This window comes from Saccopteryx leptura, chromosome 2 (assembly GCF_036850995.1).
Source record: "Saccopteryx leptura isolate mSacLep1 chromosome 2, mSacLep1_pri_phased_curated, whole genome shotgun sequence".
NCBI lineage: Eukaryota > Metazoa > Chordata > Mammalia > Chiroptera > Emballonuridae > Saccopteryx > Saccopteryx leptura.
In genome coordinates, this window is record NC_089504.1 from 232484588 (window position 1) to 232510615 (window position 26028).

Sequence of the window (26028 nt, forward strand, 5' to 3'; positions counted from 1 at the left end):
CTAAGCACATTGTTGTTTTTTAAAGTGACGATAGAACCATGGAAATAAAATTCAACAACAGGCAAGTGATAGAAGTTTGTTTTCTACTTCTTTTTTTCCTGGCTGTTTTTCTAAGTCTCAGGGCTGGTGCCACCTGCTGCCTGGGCTTTCCTCTGAGAAACAGATCTCTCAACAGTTTGTTCCAAGCAACATCTGCATAGTTGAACAAACCATGGGCCAGTTCCAAGGCAGGCACTATTTCTTTATGTAGTGCACACTGAACCATACTGAATTCGTTTTCAAAGCATTCTTTAAACATCTTATTGAAGAAAAAAAAGTCTTAGTAAAGATCCAAATGTATGTGCATAAACTTCCCCTTACGTTTATTAAAAATTTGTGGTAAAATATACAAAACATAACATTTTACCATTTTAACCATTTCTCCCATGTCCTTTTTTTTTTTTTTTTTTTTTGTATTTTTCTGAAGCTAGAAACAGGGAGAGACAGTCAGACAGACTCCCGCATGCGCCCAACCGGGATCCACCCGGCACGCCCACCAGGGGGCGATGCTCTGCCCACCAGGGGGCGTCGCTCTGTTGCAACCAGAGCCACTCTAGCGCCTGGGGTAGAGGCCAAGGAGCCATCTTTGCTCCAATGGAGCCTCGGCTGCAGGAGGGGAAGAGAGAGACAGAGAGGAAGGAGAGGGGGAGGGGTGGAAAAGCAGATGGGCCCTCCTCCTGTGTGCCCTGGCCAGGAATCCAACCCGGGACTTCTGCACACCAGGCCGACGCTCTACCACTGAGCCAGCCGGCCAGGGCCTTTTTTTTTTTTTTTTTTTTGTATTTTTCTGAAGCTGGAAACGGGGAGAGACAGTCAGACAGACTCCCGCATGCGCCCAACCGGGATCTACCTGGCACGCCCACCAGGGGGCGATGCTCTGCCCCCCAGGGGGCGATGCTCTGCCCCTCCGGGGCGTCGCTCTGTCGCGACCAGAGCCACTCTAGCGCCTGGGGCAGAGGCCAAGGAGCCATCCCCAGCGCCCGGGCCAACTTTGCTCCAATGGAGCCTCGCCACGGGAGGGGAAGAGAGAGACAGAGAGGAAGGAGAGGGGGAGGGTGGAGAAGCAGATGGGCCAGGGGTCCCCAAACTACGGCCCGCAGGCCACATGCAGCCCCCTGAGGCCATTTATCCGGCCCCCACCTCACTTCTGGAAGGGTACCTCTTTCATTGGTGGTCAGTGAGAGGAGCATAGTTCCCATTGAAATATTGGTCAGTTTGTTGATTTAAATTTACTTGTTCTTTATTTTAAATATTGTATTTGTTCCCGTTTTGTTTTTTTACTTTAAAATAAGATATGTGCAGTGTGCATAGGAATTTGTTCATAGTTTTTTTTATAGTCCGGCCCTCCAACGGTCTGAGGGACAGTGAACTGGCCCCCTGTGTAAAAAGTTTGGGGACCCCTGAGATGGGCGCTTCTCCTGTGTGCCCTGGCCGGGAATCGAACCCAGGACCTCTACACGCCAGGCCAACGCTCTACCACTGAGCCAACTGGCCAGGGCCTTTTTTTTTTCTTCTTAAGTTGGAAACGGAGAGGCAGTCAGACAGACTCCCGCATGCACCCGACCAGGATCCACCCGGCATGCCCACCAGGGGGCGATGCTCTGCCCCTCTGGGGTGTTGCTCTGTTGCAACCAGAGCCATTCTAGCACCTGAGGCAGAGGCCATGGAGCCATCCCCAGTGCCAGGGCCCACTTTGCTCCAATGGAGCCTTGGCTGCAGGAGGGGAAGAGAGAGACAGAGAGGAGGGAGAGGTGGAGGGGCGAAGAAGCAGATGGGCGCTTCTCCTGTGTGCCCTGCCTGGAAATCGAACCCAGGACTCCTGCACTCCAGGCTGATGTTCTACCACTGAGCCAACTGGCCAGGGCCTTTTTTTTTTTTTTTTTTTTACAGACAGAGAATCAGAGAGAGGGATAGATAGAGACAGGAACGGAGAGAGATGAGAAGCATCAATCATCAGTTTTTCGTTGCGACACCTTAGTTGTTCATTGATTGCTTTCTCATATGTGCCTTGACCGTGGGCCTTCAGCAGACCCAGTAACCCCTTGCTCAAGCCAGCAACCTTGGGTTCAAGCTGGTGAGCTTTGCTCAAACCAGATGAGCCCGCACTCAAGCTGGCAACCTCAAGGTCTTGAACCTGGGTCTTCCGCATCCCAGTCTGACGTTCTATCCACTGCGCCACCGCCTAGTCAGACTCCCATATATTTTTTAAAGTTAGTTAATAGTGAAAGCTTCATTCATTCGCCAAAATCAAGCCTATACATTTAGACCTAGAACAGGATCTGGCAAAGCACAGCCTATGGGCCAAATCTGGCCTACTGCCTGTTTTTATATGGCCCATAAGCTAAGAATAGTTTTTAATATTTAAATGGTTGAAAACAACCAAAGAACAATTTGTGTGACATATAAAAATTACATGAAATTCAAATTTCAGTGTCCATAAAGTTTTATTGGAACACAGCCATGCCAATTCATTTACATATTGTCTATGGCTGCTGTTTTTGCAACAGAGTATGTGACCCAAAGTCCAAATTATTTAATCTGGCCCCTTACAAAAAATAGTTGCCAACACCTGACCCAGAACCTTAGATGGGATTTTACAGGCTCAAAAATTCTAAAGTTGGTATATTGTCCATCACCAAAAGTCACTAATCTGTACTATGAAGCTATTTAAAGCAATATATTTTATCTTCACTATTTATTGCTGTTGATTCAACTATCCTAAATCACAAGTAAGTATATCGATAATGTCTATATTAAGTGCACCGACTTGCTGTTTATTAGTAATGAGACTAAATGGAACTTCTTTTTGTGTTAAGATTTATAAAATGTCTCATTGCATATTTCAAACATTTAAATAGCTTTGTCTAAGGGCCAAATCAAATTTTTGCAAAAAGACCAGGATTCTTTCATACCAGGTGAGTTTTCACAGTTTTTTTTTTTTTTTTTCTTTACAGGGACAGAGAGAGAGAGTCAGAGGGATAGATAGGGACAGAGAGACAGGAACGGAGAGAGATGAGAAGCATCAATCATCAGTTTTTCGTTGCGACACCTTAGTTGTTCATTGATTGCTTTCTCATATGTGCCCTGACCGCGGGCCTTCAGCAAACTGAATAACCCCTTGCGTGAGCCAGCGACCTTGGGTCTAAGCTGGTAAGCACTTTTTTTTTTTTTTTTTTGCTCAAGCCAGATGAGCCCGCGCTCAAGCTGGCGACCTCGGGGTCTCGAACCTGGGTCCTCTGCATCCCAGTCCGACACTCTATCCACTGCGCCACCGCCTGGTCAGGCAGTTTTGTATTTCTTAAAATAGTCAAAGCATAAAGGTAACTGGTGTGCATGTCAGTATACTTCACTCTTCTCAGCCCGTATGTTGCATACAGATAATTCTATTAATGTTAATTAAGTCCCCAAGAGTATAACTGAACTCATGGGGATTATGGCGAGACATACTATGGACTAACATGATGAATTCTAGATGACGAGTTAGAGAAGGAGCATCAATTATACAAAACGCTGTTCATAGCATATGTAACCTGAGTTGAAAAAGTCTGTTGCTGCATACCTGATAGTCAAATGTAGTGAAACACCCAAGCAGGTAGTTTGCCTTGAGCAGAAAACTCAAACAGTCCAAGTCCACCCAGGCTTCTCTGTTATTCCTACCTTCTCTTGGCTCTCCCCTGTAGGTCAATAAATTCCAGATGGGAGCTCACTTCGAAAAGCCTATCAGCCCCACGGCCCTGGCTGCTTTCCTCCTTGAAAAGGGAGTCTAGATTCCACCAATAACCTCTATCCTTCTCCTTCCTTATCAGTTGTGAAGGAAAGAATCTCAGAGGAAGAATGGAGAGAAGGGAGATCATTTAGGGTTGGCTACACACTATAATTAGAAGTAGAATTGATGGGGAATGAGCTGTTTTTATAAAGTCAGTATTCAAAAATGCAAACCACCCGTAATTTAAATATTACAAAATTGTACAGAATATAAGTACTGAAATAATTTTTTCCATCCACAAAATTCTAGAGAAAATTACAGTATCAAAAAATATAAAATGGCAAGTCTGGCATATCCTCAGAATAAAATGTGTTTTTTTATTGGAAAGGATTTTAAAAATTAGTGGGTAGGCTTTAGATAGGATGTGATGCATGTGGTATCTCCCTAAAACTGTTTTCTGGAACGAAAGAGAAAAAGTCACAAAAGCACTGATGTACCATGACAATAGAAAAAAAAGCCAATGCATCTCCATGAGATTTTTGGCCACTTACCATAAATCATTTCACAATGGTTATTTATTTGTCCCTACCTCAGACTCCCAAATAAAAGTACAACAGGTCCTGGCTAGTCAGTTACAGTGTCATCTGGAAACACCAAGGTTGTAGGTTCAATTTCTGGTCAGGGCACATATAGGAAGTGACCAATGAACGCACAACCAAGTGAAACAACAAATGAATGCTTCCCTCTCTGTCTCTCTAAAAATCAATCCATCAATCAATTGATCAATCAGTCAATAAATCAATTAATAAAAGTACTACAATGTTTGAGGTTCAAACTACGTAAGAGCTGCTGCATTTGACTGTTCCTAGGAAACCAAAGGTGTCTGAAGAAAGGAAGCCACCTTCTAACAAGTGTAAGCACAGAGTTGGCTTATTTAACACCTTTCAGAATGATTACTCTGCCCTTTCCAGAAGGGGACCAGTTTATTTCCACTAGTATCTCTCTCTCCTTAGAGGACATTAAATCCTGACCACACAGATGGCAAAGTGGTGCTAAGGGGTTACTAGGTTACAGTTATGTTGACATACTCTGGCTCTCAGAAAGTCCCTCCTTCATTCCTCACGTTGGGCAAACAGTAGAAGTGATCAAACTTGTGTATAAGTTTTTGTAGAAGTCCCCCTAGAAGGCCACCACCAATCACTCAGAAACCACTTCCTAAACCTAAGGTTTACAATACTTGGAGACATCCTTCACCCCCTTCTACTGATCTAAAGCCAAGCTTTGCCTTTAACAGGGATTAATCAGACTGGAAGCTCAGAGCATTCATTCAGGGCAAATGAGGTGTCGAGCACTTGGTGAACTGTGATGCACTATAAAAAGGTATTATTAAAATGTTTATTGACTGTCTTCTATATGTGGGTGTTTACCTGCAGTATATCATTAAATCTTCACAACACCCTACAAGGGAGTTATTCTCCCTACTTTACAGATGAGTAAAGTGAGGCTCAGAGAGCTGAAGGCATGGACTATAAGAGACAGCATCAAGTCCCATCTTGGAGAAAGTAAACAAAACATCTCAGTTTTCTTGCAGCAGTAAAATCCTGTCTTTCCAAGATCCCAGTCTGTGACTTTGGGTGGAGAAACCAGAGGTTGGTCTTCCTACTTGGGCAAACTGGTAATGAACTCTTGCCTTCTTTTTTACTAATGCCCAATTTTCAACACCCAAACAACCTGCAGAGAAATGCAACTGGGCCAGACAATGCTCTCTTGCCTGCTGCTGTTCAATTTGGAAAAGAGTTCTGCTGCAAGTAAGGGTGTGTATGGAAGCTAAGCAAAGTCCCAACTTCCATCCTGGTCCAGGGCCCTAGCTCAGGAAGACCTGGCCTTGACCTTGGCCTGGGTAGCAGGTGACTCTATTCAAAGTGTGGGGCTACCAGGGAAACGGGGCTCTGCATAGCACCCTCAGGATAAGCATCCTAAGGTCTGTAGGGGAGAAGTTTCCCAACACCCTTCCTTTTTTCCCCTCTCCGAGCTGGACCTGTACCTGAGTCATGGGGAAGTTCAACGCGGCCCCTGGGGATAGGGAGGGGGCGTTCCAGCAGGGTACAGCGGGTCATCCCGGGACCCGGACCTGCCTCCTGCAGAGCGGGTAAGTCAGCTCGATTCCTTGCGAGGCAGAAATTACAGTGTTGGGCCAGAGGAGCTGGGCGCCCGCTCCTCTCCCTTCTGCACCCGCTCCTGAGCCGGGAGGCGCTGGGGTAACCGGGGGTGCGGAGCGCGGGGGCGTCGTTGTGGGGCTTGCGGAGGGGGTCCTGGCCCCGGAGGGGGTGTCACTGAGAGACTTGGGGAGGTGGTGCAGCGTCTTGAGGCGGAGTGGGGGAGCGTCCCCGCCCAAGGTGCGTTGCTGAGAGACTGAAGGACAGGATCCCAGGAGCTACAGAAGCCGAGGGGGCGTCCCGGCCGGCGGACAAGCGCTGAGGGACTTGAGCAGGGGATCCCGGGACCTGAGACAGAGAAGTCCCAGCCCGCTGGTGTCGCTGATAAGTGTGGCGACCAGGTCTAAGGAGGTACGGAGGCAGAGGGAGTCCTAGCCTGGGGGGCGTCACTGAGGGGCCTTGGGGGAGTTCCGGATCCTGAGGCGGGGTACCAGCCCGGTCCTAGGGGCGTCGCTGAGGGGCTTGGAAGAGTCCCGGAAGATAGTGGCGAGGGGACTGGCCCCCCCAGGCGGGCCCCTCTGGCTGGTTTCGCAGAGGGCTGGCGTCGGGGGTCGCTCACTCACCAGGTCCAGGGCCGAGGCCAGGGTTGGATGCGGGCCGGGCCGCCAGCGTGAGCGCGGCGGCGGAGAGCAGGGCGAGGCGGGCGGCGGGCGGCGCCATGGGCCGTCAGTGCGGGGCCCCGGGGCGCGGCCCGGGGGAGAGGGGGCAGCGCGGGGAGCCGGGGGCGGCCATGGGAGCGGGACGCGGGGCTCGAACGTGGCCCCGCCCCGGCCTCCCGGCCGCCCCGCCCAGGCCCGCCCTCTCCAGCGCCGCTACCTCCCTGGCCGCCGGGGGCCCGCCCGGCTACTCCGCGAGGCCAGAGAGGCGGAGCCGACTGCGAACGCCCGCTCCAACCAACCCGCGCGCCTCGCCTGCCACTCACGCACCAGGCCCCGCCCACATTCTTCTCCTTACCTGGGCCCACCCCCCACGGAGCAGTTTATTGGTCTGATCGATGGGCGGGGCCAGCAGGTGTAGGGCGAGGTTCCGGACTCCGCCTCCGACTCCCCAAGCGGAGGTTTGGTCGGGCTGGAGCAGGTTGGGCGCCTAGTGACCCCTGTTCCACCCTCATTCAGGTCGTGACCCAAACGCGGGCTCAACCGCAAGGGTAATAATCAGAACAGTAGTTTGCAGACCTCTTTTCCCTGTTTGGCTCATCGTTGTGGTTAAAAAAGGGTGCTCTGGAGTCAGCCTGTGCCGGTACATATCGGTCACCTGTAGGACCTTAGGCAAGATTAAAGGGAAAATAGCCCCCTTACTTCAATGTCCTCATCTGTTAAATGAGGGCGTTGATAGCAGCTATTCCCAAAGCAGTGGTACTAAATGAGGCGATGCATGGAAATTTACACATGCACAGTAGGAGCTTAGAAAATGTTGAGTTCCTTTCACCATCCCAATTCTTGCAACTATAGATACAGCATGCTAAGCCCAGTTCCGAATCCTATCCCACATCCTTTGTCAACTGGGGCAAGTTTCCTACTTTTACTGAGCCTTAGAATCATAAACATCTTCACAAGATTAGGTGACATAGAAGCAGGTAAAGCACCAAACAGAGAAGAGTCCAGAAGTGGATGGGGCAATGATGCTTTCTTCCCACTGGGGTTCAGAGGGAGCAGCCTTCCTTAAACTTTTGGCCCCCGCAAGACAGGACGGTTGCCCTTCCTACTCTCCTAGGTCTTCCCCAGCTGCACTGAGGGTCTGCGGTGGGCCTCCCTCCTCCCCCGTATTCCCCCAGGCAGAGGAGATTTTCCTTCTGCTCCCTCCTAAAGCGCCGCGGTGACGCCCCACGAGGCAGGTCCGGGCGGCACGCCGGGCTCTTTCAAGTCCCTGGTCCCGGACTTGCAAGTGCAGGCCTGCGCCCCGCGTGGCGACGGGAACATCTGCCCTCATGTGCCTACTCGCCGCGCCCAGAGTAGGGCTGGACTGGTCCTGGCCCGCCTTAGATGTACCGGCCCCTCTGCCCCCTCGCCCACTCCCAGGATCCGTCTTCCCCCACCCCATCCCCCAAACTGTTCTAAGGGCTGGGCCTCAAAGGCGCACTACCTCCCACGAGGTCTCTAAATCTCTGTCTCTTTCCACCCACACGACCCAGAGCTGTGGCAAGAAGAATCTTGTTCAGTCATTGTTTTCACTGTATCATTCCCGAGTTCAAGAATCCTCTGGGCTCCTTATTGGGGCAGGGGACACCCCCACCAAGCAACACCTGGTCCCTGAAGACACATCTTCCACATCCCACCTGGCTCTCACCCTCTCTTCACCATTTTGGGCTTGTCCCACTTCCAAAACCTCCTTCTCCAGCGGAAATTGGGAAGTCTTTACCTCTCACTTGTGCCATCACAGGCACAGGCAGGACACACAGGAGGAGAATGAAAGGAGAAGATGCAGGTGAAGCCATCATTACAAAGTAAGCATTCAATAAAGGTGAACTTTCTTCCACTCAACACATATTTATTGAGGGGAAACAGAAGGAAAGAACACTTTGGGTGGGGAGCTCACAATAGGATATACAAACATGGAAATATAATGTTGTACACCTGAAAATTGTTATTAACCAATGTTACCTTGATAAATTTAATAACTGAGTGAGGTACATGCCAACAGCAGAAACAGCGCAAACTTACATCTTAACAGAGGGGAGGGGGGCAGTCAACCAACATGAAAATAACATGAATTTCAGAGAGCAAAAAGTACTACAAAGACAAGAAAATAATGTTGACAGATAATAACCTGTAGACTGTTTTAATGAGAGGGCTGAGGAAAGGTTTTAGCAAAGCAGGACATGGCAATCAACAATTTACAAGGTTCTTTCGCATCTCATGCCTGAATTTGAGGAGGACGTAGGAAGGGGCAGAAGGAGGTTCAAAATAAGGTTTATTTGGCCAAATCTGGGGAGTCATTCCTCATTAGAGTAGCTTTGGCCTGTCCTGCCCAGCTTCAGGAAGGCACCTCTGCTAGCCCTCTTCCTTCTTTTGGCTCTTTTGGCCTTGTGCACAACTAGGATGGGCTATGTGATTTGCAGAGCCCAGTGAGAAATGAAAATGTGGGTATGCCTAATTCAAAATGATTACAAATGTTAAGATGGCAACCACAGGGTATTAAACCGCTGCGGGGCTCTTCTAAGTTCAGGGACCTGTGTCGCTACACAGTTGCATGCCCAGGAAGCCGGTTAGTGCAACAGAACTCAGAAATTGTGTGCAAACCCCTGCCCCCACTGGCTGCTATGAGAAACATCCCTCATGCCTTCTCTAGGCCTCCCTCCCTTCTTTTCCAGCTTAAAGCCCAGCACAGGTGATGGAAACAGTGCACAGAAGCTAAAAATACAGCCGAGCCAGTCTAGGTCAGGGCACTTAATGGCTCAAGGTCTTTTGCTCAGTTATGTGGTCTTGGCCCCTGGCAAGGAGCAGTCTAAGATATTCATTTCAATGCTTCACATGCCTTGGTTGGTTAGCAGCTTTATTTCATGGAAAGAGTGAGGACACTGACTATAGCCCCCAGGCCTCCAGGAAGATGTTGGTGTTTGTTTGACTCTTGTGTTCTGCAGTCAGACCCTTTGATTCCTCTATGGGTAGCAGGATTTGCCAAGAAGCTGGACGATCTCAGCTGGTAGAGACTGGATAATCCTGGTATCTTTGAAACTCTAGTTGGGGTGATTTCTGCTCACAGGGCAGTCATGTATAAAGTGAGCACTGGATGAGGAGCCTGATTATATAATAACCGTAGCAAACATTTACCAAGAACTTCACTAAACTCTAGACAGGGTGTAGTGTTTGCCTCTGCATCCCACATAATTCTCCCAATAGCCCCTATGAAGGAGGCACCCTTACCAATCCCTTCATAAGAGCATTTAAATGGTTCATCCACAGGTCATATAGTAGTGGAGCTGGGCTTTGAACCCAGGTAGTAGGACTCTAGGACTACACTCCCAATTACTGTGGTGAATTGCCTCCTGGTCCTTATAGGGGCTTAGCAACAAATGCTTACCAAGATTAGGTTGGGGTGAGGTGAATGAGGCATTCAACTTAGGCACAAAATTTCAGAAGGCCCAAAAAACTTTGTAGTCAGGACAAAGAAGTAAATATTATTTAATAGGTTTAAACATATGTTGAATATATTTAACAAAGTGTTTTAATAAAACATCTTTGAAAGTCTAAATGAATGACAAAAACTTAGATGAACAAAATACCAAATTTTAAATAAAAACAGGATCTAGATTTCTGATTTTCCTTTTGCCTCAGGCTTGGCTCAGCACAGTACTATTGCTAATCCTGTCTCCCAGGTTTCTGGGCTAGGCAACTTAGTGATGGAAAATTCAAGAGAAATAGTTTGCTGGTTCTGATTTGGGGGTAAAAGCGGAGAGAATTTAGTTTGAACATAAGGAGTTAGAGGTATCTGTGGGACATCCAGGTGGCCATGGCTGAGAACTCAGATTCAGGTGAGAGGGGGTGGCAGAATGGACAGGGAACCCTTATATCATATACTTGGCCCATGATAGGTGTGTATTAAGCACATGTGGTCTAAATAAATCACTGGTCCTCGGAGTTTGCATCATGGTTCAGGAATCTTTTCAAATTCTCTCATCCAAACTTTTTCTCTTCTTTCCTAAACCTTCTACATCACAGACCTCAGATATATTCATTCCCATATGGGTGTGGAAGTTTACTGCTTGGGTGCTAAAATAAAAACATCTTTTGAGAAGATTAAAAAACAACTAAATTCTACTAGAACTTGGGAGTGGGGTGTGAAGGGAAAAGCCAAGAATTAATATAAATAGGCTCAATTCCGCTTTATTAACTGATCCTCCAGAAAAAGAAGAGGAGCTAAGAGAAACTAAAGAGGAGAAAGGTTGTAGGAAAGGAGAAAAGAATGAAGAAACATTATAGGTGCTAAAAATATAGTGAGGAGAGCTTGGCTGAGCATCAAAGAAGGGCAGATGTGTTTCCAAATAGAAGCAGTGGTTTAGAGATGTCAGGAAGCACAGCTCCAAATGATGGGTGGAAAATAAAAGCTATTTAGACTGAGCTCAGCAGAATAAAAAAGATTCATCAGCAATTCAAACTGAAGAACAGACCTTTGAGCAATATGGAAGGCCTACTACCTCAACCCTAAGTTCACAAATCAAGTGTTGGCATTAACAGTGGAGAGTCTTGCCATAGTTTCATGACCCTGAACCAAAGAGAGTCTTTCCATCTTGACTTTGTAATTCTGAACAACTTTTGATGGAACAATCGCTATTAAAAACTACTCACCTTCCTTAGCACATTTTCAGGTATTTGCTTTTTCCTTTCTGTATAATGAAGCATGGGATTTCTGAACCACTCCCATAATCAGGGGGAAATCTACCTCCTGTAATTATACCACTTGTGTGAAGTTGATGAATCTGACTGATGCTTAGTCAAGATGAATCATAGGAAAGAAATGTTGGGATACTCAAGTCAGATCAGAATCATTCCCCACTAACAAGAGGCTTATAGCTTGGTCTCATGAACCAGAGGGGTGCACATAAAGGCCCTAAGACAAAGTCCATATCAATTGTTGGGTTATGTCACTCAGACCATGGGCAACAGGGGCTCAAGAAAGAGTCAGGGGGCACCTGACCAGGCGGTGACGCAGTGGATAGAGCGTCGTACTGGGATGCGGAGGACCCAGGTTCGAGACTCCGAGGTCACCAGCTTGAGCCCGAGCTCATCTGGTTTGAGCAAGGCTCACCAGCTTGGACCCAAGGTCACTGGCTCGAGCAAGGGGTTACTCAGTCTGCTGAAAGCCCGTGGTCAAGGCACATATAAGAAAGCAATCAATGAACAACTAAGGCGTTGCAATGAGAAACTGATGATCGATGCTTCTCATCTCTCTGTTCCTGTCTGTCTGTCCCTATTTATCCCTCTCTCTGACTGTAAAAAAAAAAAAAAAAAAAAAAAAAAAGAAAGAGTCAGGGGGCAAATGGGCCATAATATTAATAATGTTAATAAGAACGTTATTTATTGAGTGCTTGTTATGCACCAAGAGCCATGCCAAGTGCTTCACATGCATCATTCATTTTATCCCCCAAGTGGTCCTGGAGTAGACACTATCACTATCCTCATTTCACAGATGAGGAAAATAAGGTTCAGAGATGTGAATTCAGTTGCCCATTGAGAGATTGATCTGGGATGTCAACTCAGGCAGACTACCTCCTGGGCCCAGGGGAAGTCTTGTGACAAGGATAGGACTAGAACTGGACCCAGGTGTGTGTGTATGTGGATGGGGTGACTAGATGAAAGGCAAAGAATCACAGTAATAGCTGGGGAAGAGCAAGGGTGGGGTGGTGGACTCCTTGTTTGTGCCCAGCCTTTGTTGGCTATTAGCTTTGGGGCATGGTTCTTGAGCAACCTGTGCCTCAGTTTCTTCCTCAGTAAAGTTGGGATGGCAACAGTGTCCAAACTCACAAGACTGTTGGAATCATTTCATGAGATGATGCTTGTAAAGTGTCTAAAACACTGTTTGCTCTATAGTAAGCAATCAACAAATACAGATTTTTACTGACATAGGAGAAATAACACAGGCCAAATTATGCTGGATTAATTCTAAGCAATGTGAGGGTTTCTATTTTTTTTTTTTTTTTCATTTTTCTGAAGCTGGAAACAGGGAGAGACAGTCAGACAGACTCCCACATGCGCCCGACCGGGATCCACCCGGCACGCCCACCATGGGGCGATGCTCTGCCCATTCTGGGCGTCGCCATGTTGCGACCAGAGCCACTTTAGTGCCTGAGGCAGAGGCCACAGAGCCATCCCCAGCGCCCGGGCCATCTTTGCTCCAATGGAGCCTTGGCTGCGGGAGGGGAAGAGAGAGACAGAGAGGAAAGCGCGGCGGAGGGGTGGAGAAGCAAATGGGCGCTTCTCCTGTGTGCCCTGGCTGGGAATCGAACCCGGGTCCTCCGCACGCTAGGCCGACGCTCTACTGCTGAGCCAACCGGCCAGGGCTTATGTGAGGGTTTCTTGCTGAGGTATAGTCAATTGAAGGGAGAGAAGGCAGAATTTGATGGAATTTGAAGAGTATGTATCAGCTGCTGTCCATGTGAACAGAAGATTTAGAGTGTTCCTCAGAGCCAGAACAACGTCACTTGTCATTGAGTAAAAGGCTTAGGAAGGTAAATATGATAGATGAGTGCCTGGAAAGAGGATGTGGGGGAAGGCCAGCCTCAAATAGGGAAAGAGAGAAGAGAAGCAGAAGAGCTATTTCCAGTATGCCTTCTGTCCCCACCATGCAGAGTAAAGGGAGACAGTAACCCAAGAGGCTGGTGTCACCTCTCTGGGATTCACTGGCTTTGAAAGGATGCTTGCCTGCCCAGCCTCCAGACATTCGCAAACCTTCCCAAAGACAAACCCTTTCCAATGCCCTGCTCTAAAACTGACCCACCTCTCTGGAGGTGAGTCCAGGGCTTACTGCTGAATGGGCCCCATTGTCCTCTCAAGCGTCTGTGGGTCCAGATGCCATAGGCCTGGAGGTGGTTCTACCACGGCCTGTGGTGCGGTCTGCCTGCAGACTTTGATTCACTCCAGGGACAACACTCGAAAAAAAATCAAACAGGCAACACATGCGATTCCAGGCACTCCTGCCAGACTCATACTCTGTTTTTCCATCATTTTGCTCTCCTCCCCCTTGGGAGGGAGCCTCCTTTGGCATTTTGTGTATGAAAAATCAAAACCACCAACAGGACAAGCACCTGATAAGGAGGAGCTAGGCATTGCCCAAGAATTCCCAGGAAGAGGCATCTTTGTTCTCATTTCAAGCCCTTGACACTGCTAACAGCTCTAATTACTGCATTTGCCATGGGATGTAAAATAAAACCACATTCCAGAAACCATGTAGTCTCCCTGGGAGAGACACGAAGGGAGAGGTGCCCAGGGCTGCAGGAACGTGTTCTTTCATTTCTGGTCCCTAACCTTGGCAGCTATTCTGAAAATTTAACAGTACCTTCTTTATATGCACGAAGAAGGGCACTTCTGCACATGTAAGAATGCATCTCACTACCTGTATCCACAAATCTGGTCTGCGTATTTGACTATGTGGCGTGCAAAGAACACTTCTAAAGAACATTAGGACCTTCACAATTCACCCAAGCCATTTTGGGGGAAATGAGGACTCCAGAAGTTCCTGAGGCTGTAAGCACAAAAAATAGAACTGCTTCCAACATAATTTAACTATAAATTTCAGTGATGTAACACCCACCTACACCCACATCACAAAACAAAGTGACATCACAAATACTAGAGGTAATGGTTCAAAACTGACTGCATGTAAGCCAAAAACTAAATAAACTTCAATTTGCCCACACGTGACCGAGGCAGAGGATAGGAGACTAGAATATTAAAACAAAAGAGACAGAGAGAGAGAAAGAAAAGAAAATACATATTTCTTTCTCTTACTAAGCTAGCTAAAATAAAATTTAAGGCAACTGAAATATGGTAAGGTGATTTTATTTTTTTATAGATGACATTTCTTAGAAAGCCAGATCTCTCTAGATACGTGATTCTGATCTATCCAGATGGTTCTCTTGTTCTTGGCTGGTCCCAGAAAATGGAGGCCAGCATAATTTACATTGTGCTTTTGTCTTTATGGACCCCAGAGTGTATTTCCCTGGTTAATAGCTTTTTCGTGGCTCTTGTCAGTCTGGTTAGAAAGTGTATTCAGGGTTGGGGAGGACTTAACCTGCTGTCATTTCTTCAGAGCAGCATGGTTAAAGAGTGACTTCAGTTCCTGTAGAAATCTTGAGTGATTCTGTCTCCCATCTTTTTCCAGCCATGGGTCCCCTTAGCTTTCCAGCAGACAGGAATTGTCTTTGATTCCTTGTAAAGCTCCCTGACCTTCCACTTCCGGCCGAAGAATGCTATGTTCTTCGAAAGGCTGAATATCAGCGTGACCTTGGCACAAAAGGCTTTGGTGAGCAGGAAAGAGGATGTGTAGAAAGATTTCTAAGATGGGTGTAGAAGGAATAGGTCTCTAAAAAGATGTTAATACTTTGCCTCCAAAGTAGACCTTCTGGTCTCTGCTTGAGATCTGGTCTTTTTTGTTCCCTTTCCCCCTTCCTTCTAATTCTAGCATCCAATCTGTGTGAGACAAGACCCCAGCATCCCCACCTATGGACTCCGACAGTCTATCTTACTGAACACCAGGCTTCAGGACTGCTATGTGGATTCCCCAGCTCTCACCAACATTTGGACGACCAGAACATGTGCAAAGCAGAACATCAATGCCCCAGCACCAGGTACCACCACCTCTTCTTGGGAAGTTGTAAAGAACCCGTTCATTGCCAGTTCATTCTCCCTGGTTAAGCTGGTGCTCAGGCGACAACTGAAGGATAAATGCTGCCCAGTACCATGCAAGTTTAGAGAAAAGAAACCCTCAAAGAGATTAAAGCCCAAGGATGATTCAGCAATGAAAGCCACCCGGCGTGGCAGAATAAGAAATTCCATTAGTTCCAAGAGCAAGCAGCCCATGGAGCAGCGCCAAGGCTCACCTCAGCTCAGGAGGCCTGCAGGAGACATCAACAAGGTAGATAAGGCTGGTGGTGGAAAAAAATGTGATGGGGTGGGAGAGGGAAATGTCAGCTAGAGGACACGTAATGCTTAAGAGACTTATATGAAGCAAAGGCAATCCTCAAGTTGAATACAGGATTGTGGGGGTTGGGGAAAGAGAGGGGCAGCAGCATGGTACAGTGGAGAGAGCACCAGATCTGGGGGTGCCTAGTTCTATAGAGGGTGAAGTGGCTTTCATAAACAGATGAAAGGAACTTGATTGACATGAAGGGAAAATAAGGGTGGCAAGGCCAGGGTATGATTAGAGCATGCAGGCACGTACACTGGAACAGCAGAGTTGACCAAGACCTGACTATGAACTTCCACAAGGAGAACTTGGCATCTACGGCCCTGGTCTGAGTCCAGCTTCATCACTCGGTGGCCAGCAGAGCTCAGAATATGCCCTGGAGCTAGGATGCCAGGTTCAAATCCTAGCTTTGACTATAATTAAAGACAACGGTGGGTTCTTTCTGCCTTGGTTTTTGTCATCTATAAAATGGGGGCTACCAGCCCTTCTCTCATAGGGTTTCATGAGGGTGAAATGAGTAAATACATGCAAAGGGCTTCTGAACAGGGCCTGGCAGACTAAATGTTTAGGATCCTGTGTGGCATTCAATAGATGACAACTGTGGTTATTAACTTTAGCTGTGTGGCCTTGGGCAAACCAATTCCAGTTTCCTTGCCTTTAAAGCTGTCTCCTGCTGACCTTACAGGGTTATGGGGAATGCACGCAGTGGTATACACGAAGGAATTTGGTAAACTAGAACACACTAGACAAATGTTGGTTGTGGCTGTAACCAAGACTCTGGGACACAAATCCCAGATAATTATTCTGTGCTCCCTTCTCAAGTTTTAGCTTTGACTTCTCTGCTTTCTTCCTGGCTAGAGTAAAGAAAGTTCAAAGGAGAAAAAAGTAACAGTCAGCCAAGATCTTGAGAACAGATATGCTGAACATGTGGCTGCCACCCAAGCGCTACACAGGGACACTGGGACAGCAGCCTGGAAAGGCCAGGCATTGCTTCCTGAAGCCAGAAAGAGACAGCAGTTGTCGGACACGCTAACCATCCACGGCCTACCCACAGAGAGTTACAGGGCTCTGTACCATGCTGTGGTCGAGCCAATGCTGTGGAATCATTCAGGGACCCCCAAGAGGTACAGCTTGGAGCTGGGCAAGGCCATCAAACAAAAGCTCTGGGAGGCTCTGTGCAGCCAGGCTGCCGTCCCTGAAGGTGCTCAGGACCCATTGCTGGGCAGGACGTGTCTGGAGGTTGACAAGGGGCCTGTGCCCAAGAAATGGCCCAAGTTAAAGAGGGAGAAATAGAAATAGGAACTCACCAGATCAGGTATATTCTCTGCTAGATGTCTAAAAAATAAACACCACTTTGTACCTACAATGTTATTTCAGAGTGCTTTACAAATTAGTAGCTACCCTCCCCGGAAAACATGACAAATGGGTACAAGATTCATTTCATACTGAAGCATACTTCACTTTCATGAATATGTAATTTCGAGGGCTAGATGCTTCTTTCCTACAAGTCCCTTTCCCTTGGGGTTTGAGGGCCTCTGTCTTCTAGGTAGGAAAAGTCCTGGCAGATGAAGATGATGAGTAACACCCATCCTGTGTTACCAATATTTAAAAAGTGTACTGCTAGGACAGACTACCATTTCCCTCCTTCTCCCTCCTTCCACACAGGGCTGAGCAGAAAAACTATCACCTCAAGGACATAATCCCACACATTCTCTACCAGATGCTCTCCCATGTCGCCACCTAAATCCCCAATAACCTGAAATCTGTTAACCAGGGAGGAAATTATGTGAATGCTCCCATGAGAGAGCTGAAGTTTAAAGCACTGCTTCATGCAAACATGGAATGTGTAGACCTTTACCAAACAGAGCCATGACAACATATAACATGTACTTGATAAAATTGTATTTTTTTTACAGTCATTTGTACAATTTGTTACAAAACCATAGAAGACTAAAACTTGTTTTAAATCATTTTTGGTCGGCAAATATGTAAAATCTGTGTGCAATTATCATGTATTTACAGGGCCTCATGTTAGTCATTTTCAATGATTATTCCAACAATGTCACACTCTCAACGTAAGACATGGCTTAAGATAAATATATTAGTAAATAAATATTCTGAGAACATATTTCCATAAATGAAATGTGCTGCTATACATATACAGAATATACATAAGTTGTTTTCTAGCCTTTAAAACATTTTTTAAAAATGGTAATGTTGGAGAAGGAGCCCTTAGACCATTTTATTACAAAATCTTTACAGCAAAGCTTTACAAAATATCTTTTAAGTGCTATGGGAGAAATTAAAAAAAACAAAACATTTTAAAATAGTGCCTTATTAGACCAACATAACAGAGTTCATATAAAGAATAGAAAAAGGCAGTTCTGTTTAAAAAATAATACTCTTGATTAGTAATTATTTTTTAGACCTCATTTAAAAAGCATTAGTCCTGCATGAACTTTTGAGTAGAAACTAGCAGCACAAGAGAGGGTCTGAGCCATGGGACAGCAGGTGGGGCTTTAAAAAATGGCTTGGGTTCAGAGGAGGGGGAAGAGACTGAGTTAAAAAACAAGGGTACTGGGGCTGTGTCTACAAAGAGGTACCTTGTTGATCAGAACTCCCCCCGACCCCCGTATGAACTGGTTCTAGCACTCTTCACTTCACATGGCTGTCCCAGGGAAGGGCTGCGCCAGGGAACCACATCTGATGGCCACACCCTGGCTGGGGGTGGGGGGGTGAGGGCAGAGGGGAATCTTAATGGAAAATGTGATGCTCCCAGTTTCCACAGCTCATTAAGCCCCACACGCCATGAGAGGTCACTGAAAAAGATTCTTATCAATATTGGAGTCTTACAACTTCACAGAAGATATTTCTTTTGATTTAAATGGTGAGGCAGTAATATAATATAGTTGGTTACTCTAGTCTGGTGACCTCCCTGACTGATAAGCCAACACAAGTTTAAGACGGTTTCAAAATTTTATTTTTCGGTTTCTACCACCTGTAAACTACCAACATTAAATGTGCTTCTTTTCCCATCTGTAGTTTTTGCTCTTACAACTGAAAATTGGACACATTTATCTTCATAAGCCCAGTTGAAGCCATATCCTCTACTCATCTATTCATTGCTTAAGGCTGTTGAAGAGTGGTTTTTCCAGCTAGGGCTAAAGAAAGCCACTTTGGGGGGTATGGTTTCAGACAAGGGAGATAATATGCACTCAAAGGCATTAAAAACAAACAAAACCACAAACAATAACAAAAAAATTTCAACAACGAGAAGCTTCTTTTTGCAGTTCATGTTAAAAGCCATACCCCCACCCCCCTTTCCCAAAACCACGTAATGCAAGCTGTTGTCCTCAGCAGCTGCTAGTCCTGGCCAGAGAAATAAAGGCGGCCCAGATTACATATCAACAGCTTAGACGCTTCTCACACCCTCGCCAACAGGTGCGCTGGGCACAGGCCTAGGGGAGCAGCCCCAAGGGACTGCACCTTAGAGGCTGGAGGACAGATCTCACCAAATGGCAAATGGGGGAGTTCCTAAATGACAAATGGCTCAATTATGTGACACTGGAATTTCCTTCTGTCAAATCCTGGCTAAAAGTAAGTAAATTTTCTCATTACAGGCAGGAGTTTTTAAGAGAAAAGGGTTCTGATACAGTGAGATTCTCATTTAAAATGTTCTTGTCTGGACCCTGGGCTGACCACTTCAGACCACAGCCTTACTGGAGAAGAGTCATCACAGTCTCCTGGCAACCCAGGGTGGTTGCTGTGTCCCCACTTACAGGGGGCAGCTCCCAGGGCTCCTATGTCACAAATGAGCTTTACAGGTGGCACCAAATACCTGAATAAATGAATAAATAAAAGTGGCCAGAAGAGTTAGTGAACACGGGGCTAATGTCATTAGTTTCTTCTAAAAAAAAGTTTTTAAGAACAAGGAATACATTGGACAAAAAGGATGACAATCCCTGATCTGAAATAGCTTTAAATAGATTCTCCCTTTTATAATGGAAACATCTTTTTAAAAAAATGGTTTGGGTTTTTTAAACTCTCCCTCTCTCAAAAAAACAAAACAAAACAAAACAAAAAACCAAAGTCTGGAAAAATATACAAAACCTACCCTTTGGGTCTAAACTATCTGATAGTCTCTTTCTTCCTCTGTCTCATGGAGAATCAATACATAATAGTGCATTAGGTAGAAAGGATAGTAGACATTTGCAGGCGAGATGAGCAACTTCAGCCTCGAGCATAGGGCTGAATAACCCTGAAGCAGCGCTTCGGTAGGAATATGGGATGGGAAACATCATTCAAATGAAGCTTGGTGCAGACCCAGCGGGGTCCTGGCCATGTGCCCCCAGGAAGGCAGCCCAAGGATGCAGCAGTTCCGGTGCTACCTCGGTACCCAGCCCCTTCAGACACCAAAGCCACAAACTACATTCCTCCTGGGTGTTTTTGTCCCCACATACCCCATCAAACCATTTCTGCAGCCAGTGGCAGGAAGCCCAAGATCGTGATTGTGAACTCTGTCCTTTACCTTAGGATAATACCAGGGGGACAGGTGGAGGACACTGGGCAGAATCGTCCCTGTCACCCTGTGGCTTCCATAGAAATGGCTTGTCCCAGCTCCCCAATGCTGCAGACCTTCTACTCTACTCCTGGCTATATCCATCAGCTGCCTACAGGTGTGGGCTGGAGAAGCATGGCTTCTGAGAAGACCTGAAATTCTGTATGCTGGGATTTGCCATGAGAAAGAGGCAGCATTGCATTGTTCCTCAGAGTTTGTACCCATATCGACTAGCTTTACTTCAAGTTTCTGGTTCATTTTCTAAGGCAGGTGTAGCCCCTGAGCTTTTCAAAAGCCTGAGCTCCCTCCAGGGAGACAACAGTATCTACACATGATGTGGTTCAATTAATGCAGCAGTGATTTTTTTTTCAGCAAAAGTTGGTGGTTAGGGTTCTTTAAAATATATATTTAAATAACTTTTTACATTTACATATAATATCTTAAAAAAACAAAGCCGAGAATTCAATCCCACACACCTTGGAACCCCAAGCACACACACTTTACAAAACAGAATAACATGTTATCAAAAGAGGCAAGGACTCAGAGAATTTTGTCTGTTGGTTTGTTAATGGGATGGGGAGTTGCCACAGGAGGCTCACATTTTGGGTTGAGAAGGAGGGCTCTCTTTATTACCACTTTTGTGTTTGTCAAAGCTAAAAAAAATTTTTTTTTTTTTTCTGAAGGAAGTCAGAGTTTGGAGTCTCCGTACAGTTCCCATTTCCATATAGAGTTCCTTCTGGGCTCAGGCTCCTGTGCCACCGCAGTCTGCTGGGCGAGGTCTCTGTCCTGGGAGAGAAAGAACAACCATCAGGGGCCAGCACTGCGGACTTTGGGCACAATGCACAGGGACCAGCAAGGGCCTTGGTGCCCATCCCTAGCATGTGGCAAGCTCTCAGGAAGTGACAGGTCACAGGACTGGATGAACTGTGCATATGCTAAAAGGCTTAAGCAGAGCTCCTCATTCTGCGCTGAGAGCATGGATGCCTCCTAGAGGGCTGGCCTCCCTCATCTGGACCTATAGAGCCTTCTGGAAGCCCTTAGGTAGTATGAAAACACAATGTACAGAAGATGTGCATCATGCACTGATGCAGGCACTGGGAAGAGCAGAAGAAAAGACCCTCCCACCCCCACCCCCACCCCCACCCCAGGGCTTACAAACCTCAAAACAAAGTGATTTCAGGTTGTGATAACCTGGGAAGGAAGCAGGGGATGTGAGAGTAACCTCAGAGGTAGCTGGAGAGAGCCATTTCAACTGAGACCCGGGGAGGGAAGCAGCAGAGAGGCCTAGAGGCTGGACTGAGATGGAGGAATGTTGCAGGAACAGGGCAGAGGCCACAGGGGGCTATATTTTCAAAATGCTAAAGGTCATGGCAAGTCCTTAAAGGGTTTTCTAGTGTAAAGACATACTTATGTACAAAAAAGACCACTTTGGCTCCCATGTAGAATAGATATTGCAAGACCAGTGATAGGAGACCAGTCAGAAGCTATCGCCTTTTCTCTGGAGAGAGGAAATGAGCCTGGCTGAGGGGACAGAGGCGGAATGCAGAGGCAGTAAGTAAGGAATATACTTTGGAGGTGGAACTTGTCTCAGTGCTACTCCGAGGTGCTGGACTTCACTGTTTATCACTAAGACGGAATGTTTGGAAACTTTTTTTCAAGTAAGAGGAGACAGACTGACTCTCGCATGTGGTCCAAATGAGATCCACCCGACAACCCCCATCTAGGGCCAATGCTCAAATCAACTGAGCTATCCTTAGAGCCTGAGGCCAATGCCCACACCAACCGAGCTGTCCTCAGTGCCCAGGCCTGCCTGATGCTCGGACTAACTGAGCCAATGGCTGCAAGAGGGAAAGAGGGAGAAGGGGAAGGAGGGGAAGAGAAGAATATGGTCACTTCTCATGTGTGCCCTGACCAGGGATTGAACCTGCAATGTCCACACTTCGATGTTTGAAAACTTTATAGCAATCTGTTATCTGCTGAATCTAATAAGAATTCTGGAATTGGATTTTATGTGTCTTTTGCTAAGTTTCATTTTTCTGAACAATTCTCAGAGACAGGTTGAGAAGCCTAGGACACAAATGTGGGGGGCAGAGTGGGCTCCGGGATAAATGGTGCCTGGACTTCTGGGTGAGGAGACTTAGTGAAGGGGGTGCAGAGAGAAGAAATGGAGAGGGCTGCTGTGGACATGATAGGTTGGGGTGCTTGTGTGGCATTTGGGGAAGAGACTATAAAAACAAAGGGCCCAATAGGTCTGGAACTCAGAGGAAGGGCTGAATTGAGGAATAACACTGAAATCATCAGATATTGTTTGAAGTCAACGGCACAAAAGAAGCCCTTAGAAAATGACTGTGGAGAGGGAAGAGGACCCCGACTCTGGCCTACTGTCATCTCTTGCTCTCACCTGCAGCCTCCGTGGCTGTGGCGCTAGACTCCTGAGTGTCCTGGGAAGCACTGAGGAAGCTGGCCCTGGCGGTCCCTGCCTCCTCTGGAGGGTAGCCAAGTGGCAGTGGTGCCCTGGGCTGGCAGCATGGAGCCCTCTCTTCTTCCTGGGTTCCTCCCAGGGCCCTATGGGGCTGCAGGGCATCAGGGCCCAGCGTCCCACCCCAGGGGCCAAAGCCACAGGTCCCTTGGCAGTCTGAGGGCAGGCCCAAGTCACAGTCCACATCCTCCGGAATGATGGGGATGCGCTGGCTCAAGTCCCGGGCCCCTGGATGGCAGCCGGGCGGGGACTCCTGGGCAAGCGTGTACTGCACGCTCACCGAGCAGTCCTCAGTGTAGCAGCCGCTGCCCCCTCCTCCACCGTGGGCCACCTGCTTCTCTTCATAGAAGCAGCAGGGCAGGCCCTCATATTTCACCCCATCTGTCCTGGGCAAATGGTCGGGGTGAAGGCCGTACAGGGTCTGGGCGCTTCCTGGCTGTGACTCCACCCCTGTGGGACCACAGCCCTCACAGAGGGGGGCGCCCAGGAACAAGGTGCTGCCCCCAGCTGCTCCTGGGCTGGGCTCCAGTGCAGGCGGCTGGGGCTCGCAGCAGCAGGCACATGACGGCCCCTCACGGACCCCCTTCCAGGTTCTCCTGAGGTCTGGGGCGGCCCCAGAAGCCTCGAGCCCCACTTCTGAGGTAGAGCTGTTGGGCCCCCTGTGCTCCAGGGAGGAGTTACTGCTGTAGTTCATCTCCAGGCTGCAGGTAGACAGCTGGTCTCCTGAGGGAGAGGCAGGGCCAGGCCAAAGCTCTCCCCGCCCAGCACCTTGACTGTGGGCTGCCGGGAGTTCCTCAGGTGGCGGGGAGCCCTCGAGGTGCAGGACAGGCCCCCGGGCTGAGCTGCCTGAGCCCCCCACATCGCTGGTGCGACAGGGGCTCCGGCTGCGATAGATGAAGGGGTCGTAGTCGCTGCTGAGGGAGCTGCGGAAGGTGGAACAGCTCCCGTATACACCCTGGTTGCTGACCTCGGTACAGTCCACCATCGAGTCGCTGGAAGAGCAGTGGCACTGGCCAGAGCTGCTGCTGCTGTCGCTGCCCGGGCAGTCAGCCAGGTAGCCACTACACACCGAGCGGTGGCCATGGTAGCAGCTGAAGCTGGATGTGCTGCCACTCTCCAAGTGGGAAGGTGTGGCCATGTGAACCACGGTGGGGAAGAGCAGGCTGCCACTGCCACTTGGGGGAAAGGCACGAGATGGGCCCCTGGGGACAAGGCTGGGGGGGGCCTGGCCCTCCTGCTCAGGGTAGCTGAGGCCCTGGAAGTAGTAGTGTTGGTACATGGTCTCATACTGGGAGAAGCAAGCTGCCTTGGAGAAGCTGCGGCCGCTGAACTTGGGCCTGCGGAAGGGGTGGGCCGGTGAGTAGGCTCGGTGCTCCAGGCCACAGCGGTGAGGGGCCAGGGTGTGGTCCTGGTGGAGGGGTGGGTAGCCTCGGATGTAGGTGGGGGTCTGTGGTGAATAGAGGCTCTGCTCCCCATGCCGGTCCACAGTCAGCAAGGTGACAGGGTTCCCGTGGGAGTCCATGCTTGTCCTCGTAGGGTAGGCTGGGATGGCGTTGGTCCTGTGCACGCGGCCGGGGTAGTGCACTGGCAGGATCACCCTCTGCTGTCGGCTGCGGGCGAGGTTGCTGGTCTCCACACATACGGCACTGGGGTTTCCCTTTTGTTCTGGGGAGGGGAGAAGAGAGGAAACAAAGTCAGCAGGGCTGAGCACCCTGGTGTCCAGGGCTAGAAGGATAGGTAAATCAAGGCAAAGACCGAAGCAGCAGGGTTGGTCACCTGCTCTAAGCTGTCACCAAACTCAGCCATGCTGGCAGACGTTGGCCTGCTTCTCTGTCTGAAAGGTGGTCATTCCTGTCAGGGTTTATCTCCCATCTCTCCGCTGCTCCACCCAGCAAAGGGCCCATAGGAATTTGCAGAGAGCAGCAGGGCTATCAAGATAAAAGGCACCGTCCCTCATGGAAAAACAGCTGCCTGGGGTGCACCAGTGGTCCAGCCCAGTGACGCAGGAGCAGCACCACAACCCTGCCACTCACAGCCTCCTGGGGCCAGGAACAACTCCCAGTACAGGCCGTGGGCATTGTCCTTCACTTTAAAGAGATTGTGGGCCTACGGACACTGGTTCAGGTGAAAGCCAAAACAAACTCAGGGCCATTCTTCATGCCAGGCTCTCCTTAAAGTGTGGAGGCCTCCTCCACCTCCAAGTCCAGATGGCAATGCTGTGGTGGTTTTGCTCGCTCACAGCCTGCAGCAGGTGGCACGCTCTTGCTAGGCACTTGGTAGGGGCAGCGTCTCTTACCTATGATGTTGTGCCGACAGTGGGGACAGGTGTGGTGCTGTAGCAGCCACGGGTCCACACACTTCCTGTGAAAGCGGTGAGTACAGGGGATCACCCGCAGCTCCTGGGAAGGGAGGGAAGACACACAGCCTGAAGGGAGAGAACAGGTAGGGGCAACTCTGCCTTTGGACCCGCATGTGCTTCTTCCTGTGGAGCCCTGCGTGGACGCAGGAGCCCTGCCCACCATGCCAGTGCCTGGAGGCTCCCTCCCCGTCTCATCCATCTCTAGCTACAGGTGGGCTCCATTTCCTGGAGTCAGAGCCTATGCATGGGTTCTAGGGAGAATGAAACAGGCCCTCAGACAGCCCCATCCATGGCCCTCAGTGTTAAGATAGGAAGCACAGAGAAATAGACTCCTTGCTGGTCACTGGAGGATGGTACATTCATGCTGCACATGAGGCAAGACCAAGGCCATATGTCAATGCAGACAGGCAGCCTGGGGGTGTGAAGAGAGGGCTGGGTACACCCCAGGACCTTCTGCATCTCTAGGGTGGTGGCTTTCATGTACTCCAATGGGGATGAATAGAAAGAAAGAAGATGGGATTTGTGAGTGACAGGTGGGGCAGAAAAGGGGCATGTGGTTTATAACAAAGCAGCCTATGTAGAGGGGATGTGATGGAGTTTTTTGAGGTAGAACCACCTCTGCAGTTAATGAGCCCAAGCACCCTCCAAATTTGCTTTTACTTTGTTTTCCCACTCTTTGACCAACTCAATACAATAATATTCAAACTAATACCTAATGCTGAGCCTGACCTTGGCAAGAGTTCTACTACATGTGTTCTCTCTCATAAGCCTTTGATCAACTGGAATGCAGGTCAGTCTTGGGCCCATGTCGCAAGCCATAGGCACAAAGAATGAAGTCATGACCTATGGTGGTGGTGCAGTGGGTAAAGAATCAACCTTGAATGCTGAGGTTGCTGGTTCAAAACCCTGGGCTTGCCCAGTCAAGGCACATACGAGAAGGAACTAATGTGAGTTGAGTTTCCCACTCCTTCCCCCACCTCTCTAAAATTAATAAATAAAATTTTAAACAAAAAGGAGACAGAAAAAGAGAGAGAGAATAAAGTCATTTGC

At 48.3% G+C, this 26028-nt stretch overlaps 3 protein-coding genes across 7 annotated transcripts in view; 1 reads left to right on the top strand and 2 right to left on the bottom strand.

Moving 5' to 3' along the window:
* Positions 1-6776, bottom strand: part of KREMEN1 (kringle containing transmembrane protein 1) — a 63504-nt gene extending 56728 nt beyond the window's left edge. For all 5 annotated transcript variants that reach the window (XM_066370594.1, XM_066370593.1, XM_066370590.1 and 2 more), the window contains exon 1: positions 6525-6776. In XM_066370594.1, coding sequence (XP_066226691.1) covers positions 6525-6621 — 97 coding nt within the window. In that variant the 5' untranslated portion in view covers positions 6622-6776. The remainder of the gene's footprint in view (positions 1-6524) is intronic.
* A 179-nt stretch (positions 6777-6955) lies between these two features.
* C2H22orf31 (chromosome 2 C22orf31 homolog) lies at positions 6956-17152 on the top strand. Its single transcript, XM_066363759.1, has 5 exons — positions 6956-7018; positions 9542-9603; positions 14835-14919; positions 15079-15531; positions 16441-17152. Exons 1-5 carry the CDS (start codon positions 6956-6958, stop codon positions 16873-16875), a joined length of 1098 nt encoding a protein of 365 aa, XP_066219856.1. The 3' UTR covers positions 16876-17152.
* A 385-nt stretch (positions 17153-17537) lies between these two features.
* ZNRF3 (zinc and ring finger 3) overlaps positions 17538-26028 on the bottom strand; it is a 166127-nt gene continuing 157636 nt past the window's right edge. Inside the window, exons 7-9 of the mRNA XM_066370581.1 lie at positions 24916-25018; positions 22542-24284; positions 17538-20926 (exon numbers count right to left, since the gene is read on the bottom strand). Of these exons, the coding sequence (XP_066226678.1) occupies positions 20883-20926; positions 22542-24284; positions 24916-25018 (1890 nt within the window). The 3' untranslated portion in view covers positions 17538-20882. The remainder of the gene's footprint in view (positions 20927-22541; positions 24285-24915; positions 25019-26028) is intronic.

Bases quoted from the DNA above. Each gene is read 5' to 3' on its own strand.
- C2H22orf31 (XM_066363759.1), top strand. From the start codon at position 6,956: ATGGGCGGGGCCAGCAGGTGTAGGGCGAGGTTCCGGACTCCGCCTCCG. The intron at 9,604-14,834 runs GTAGAGACTGGA...TTCCTTGTAAAG, and splicing joins AAGCTGGACGATCTCAGCTG to CTCCCTGACCTTCCACTTCC. The intron at 15,532-16,440 runs GTAGATAAGGCT...CTTCCTGGCTAG, and splicing joins CTGCAGGAGACATCAACAAG to AGTAAAGAAAGTTCAAAGGA.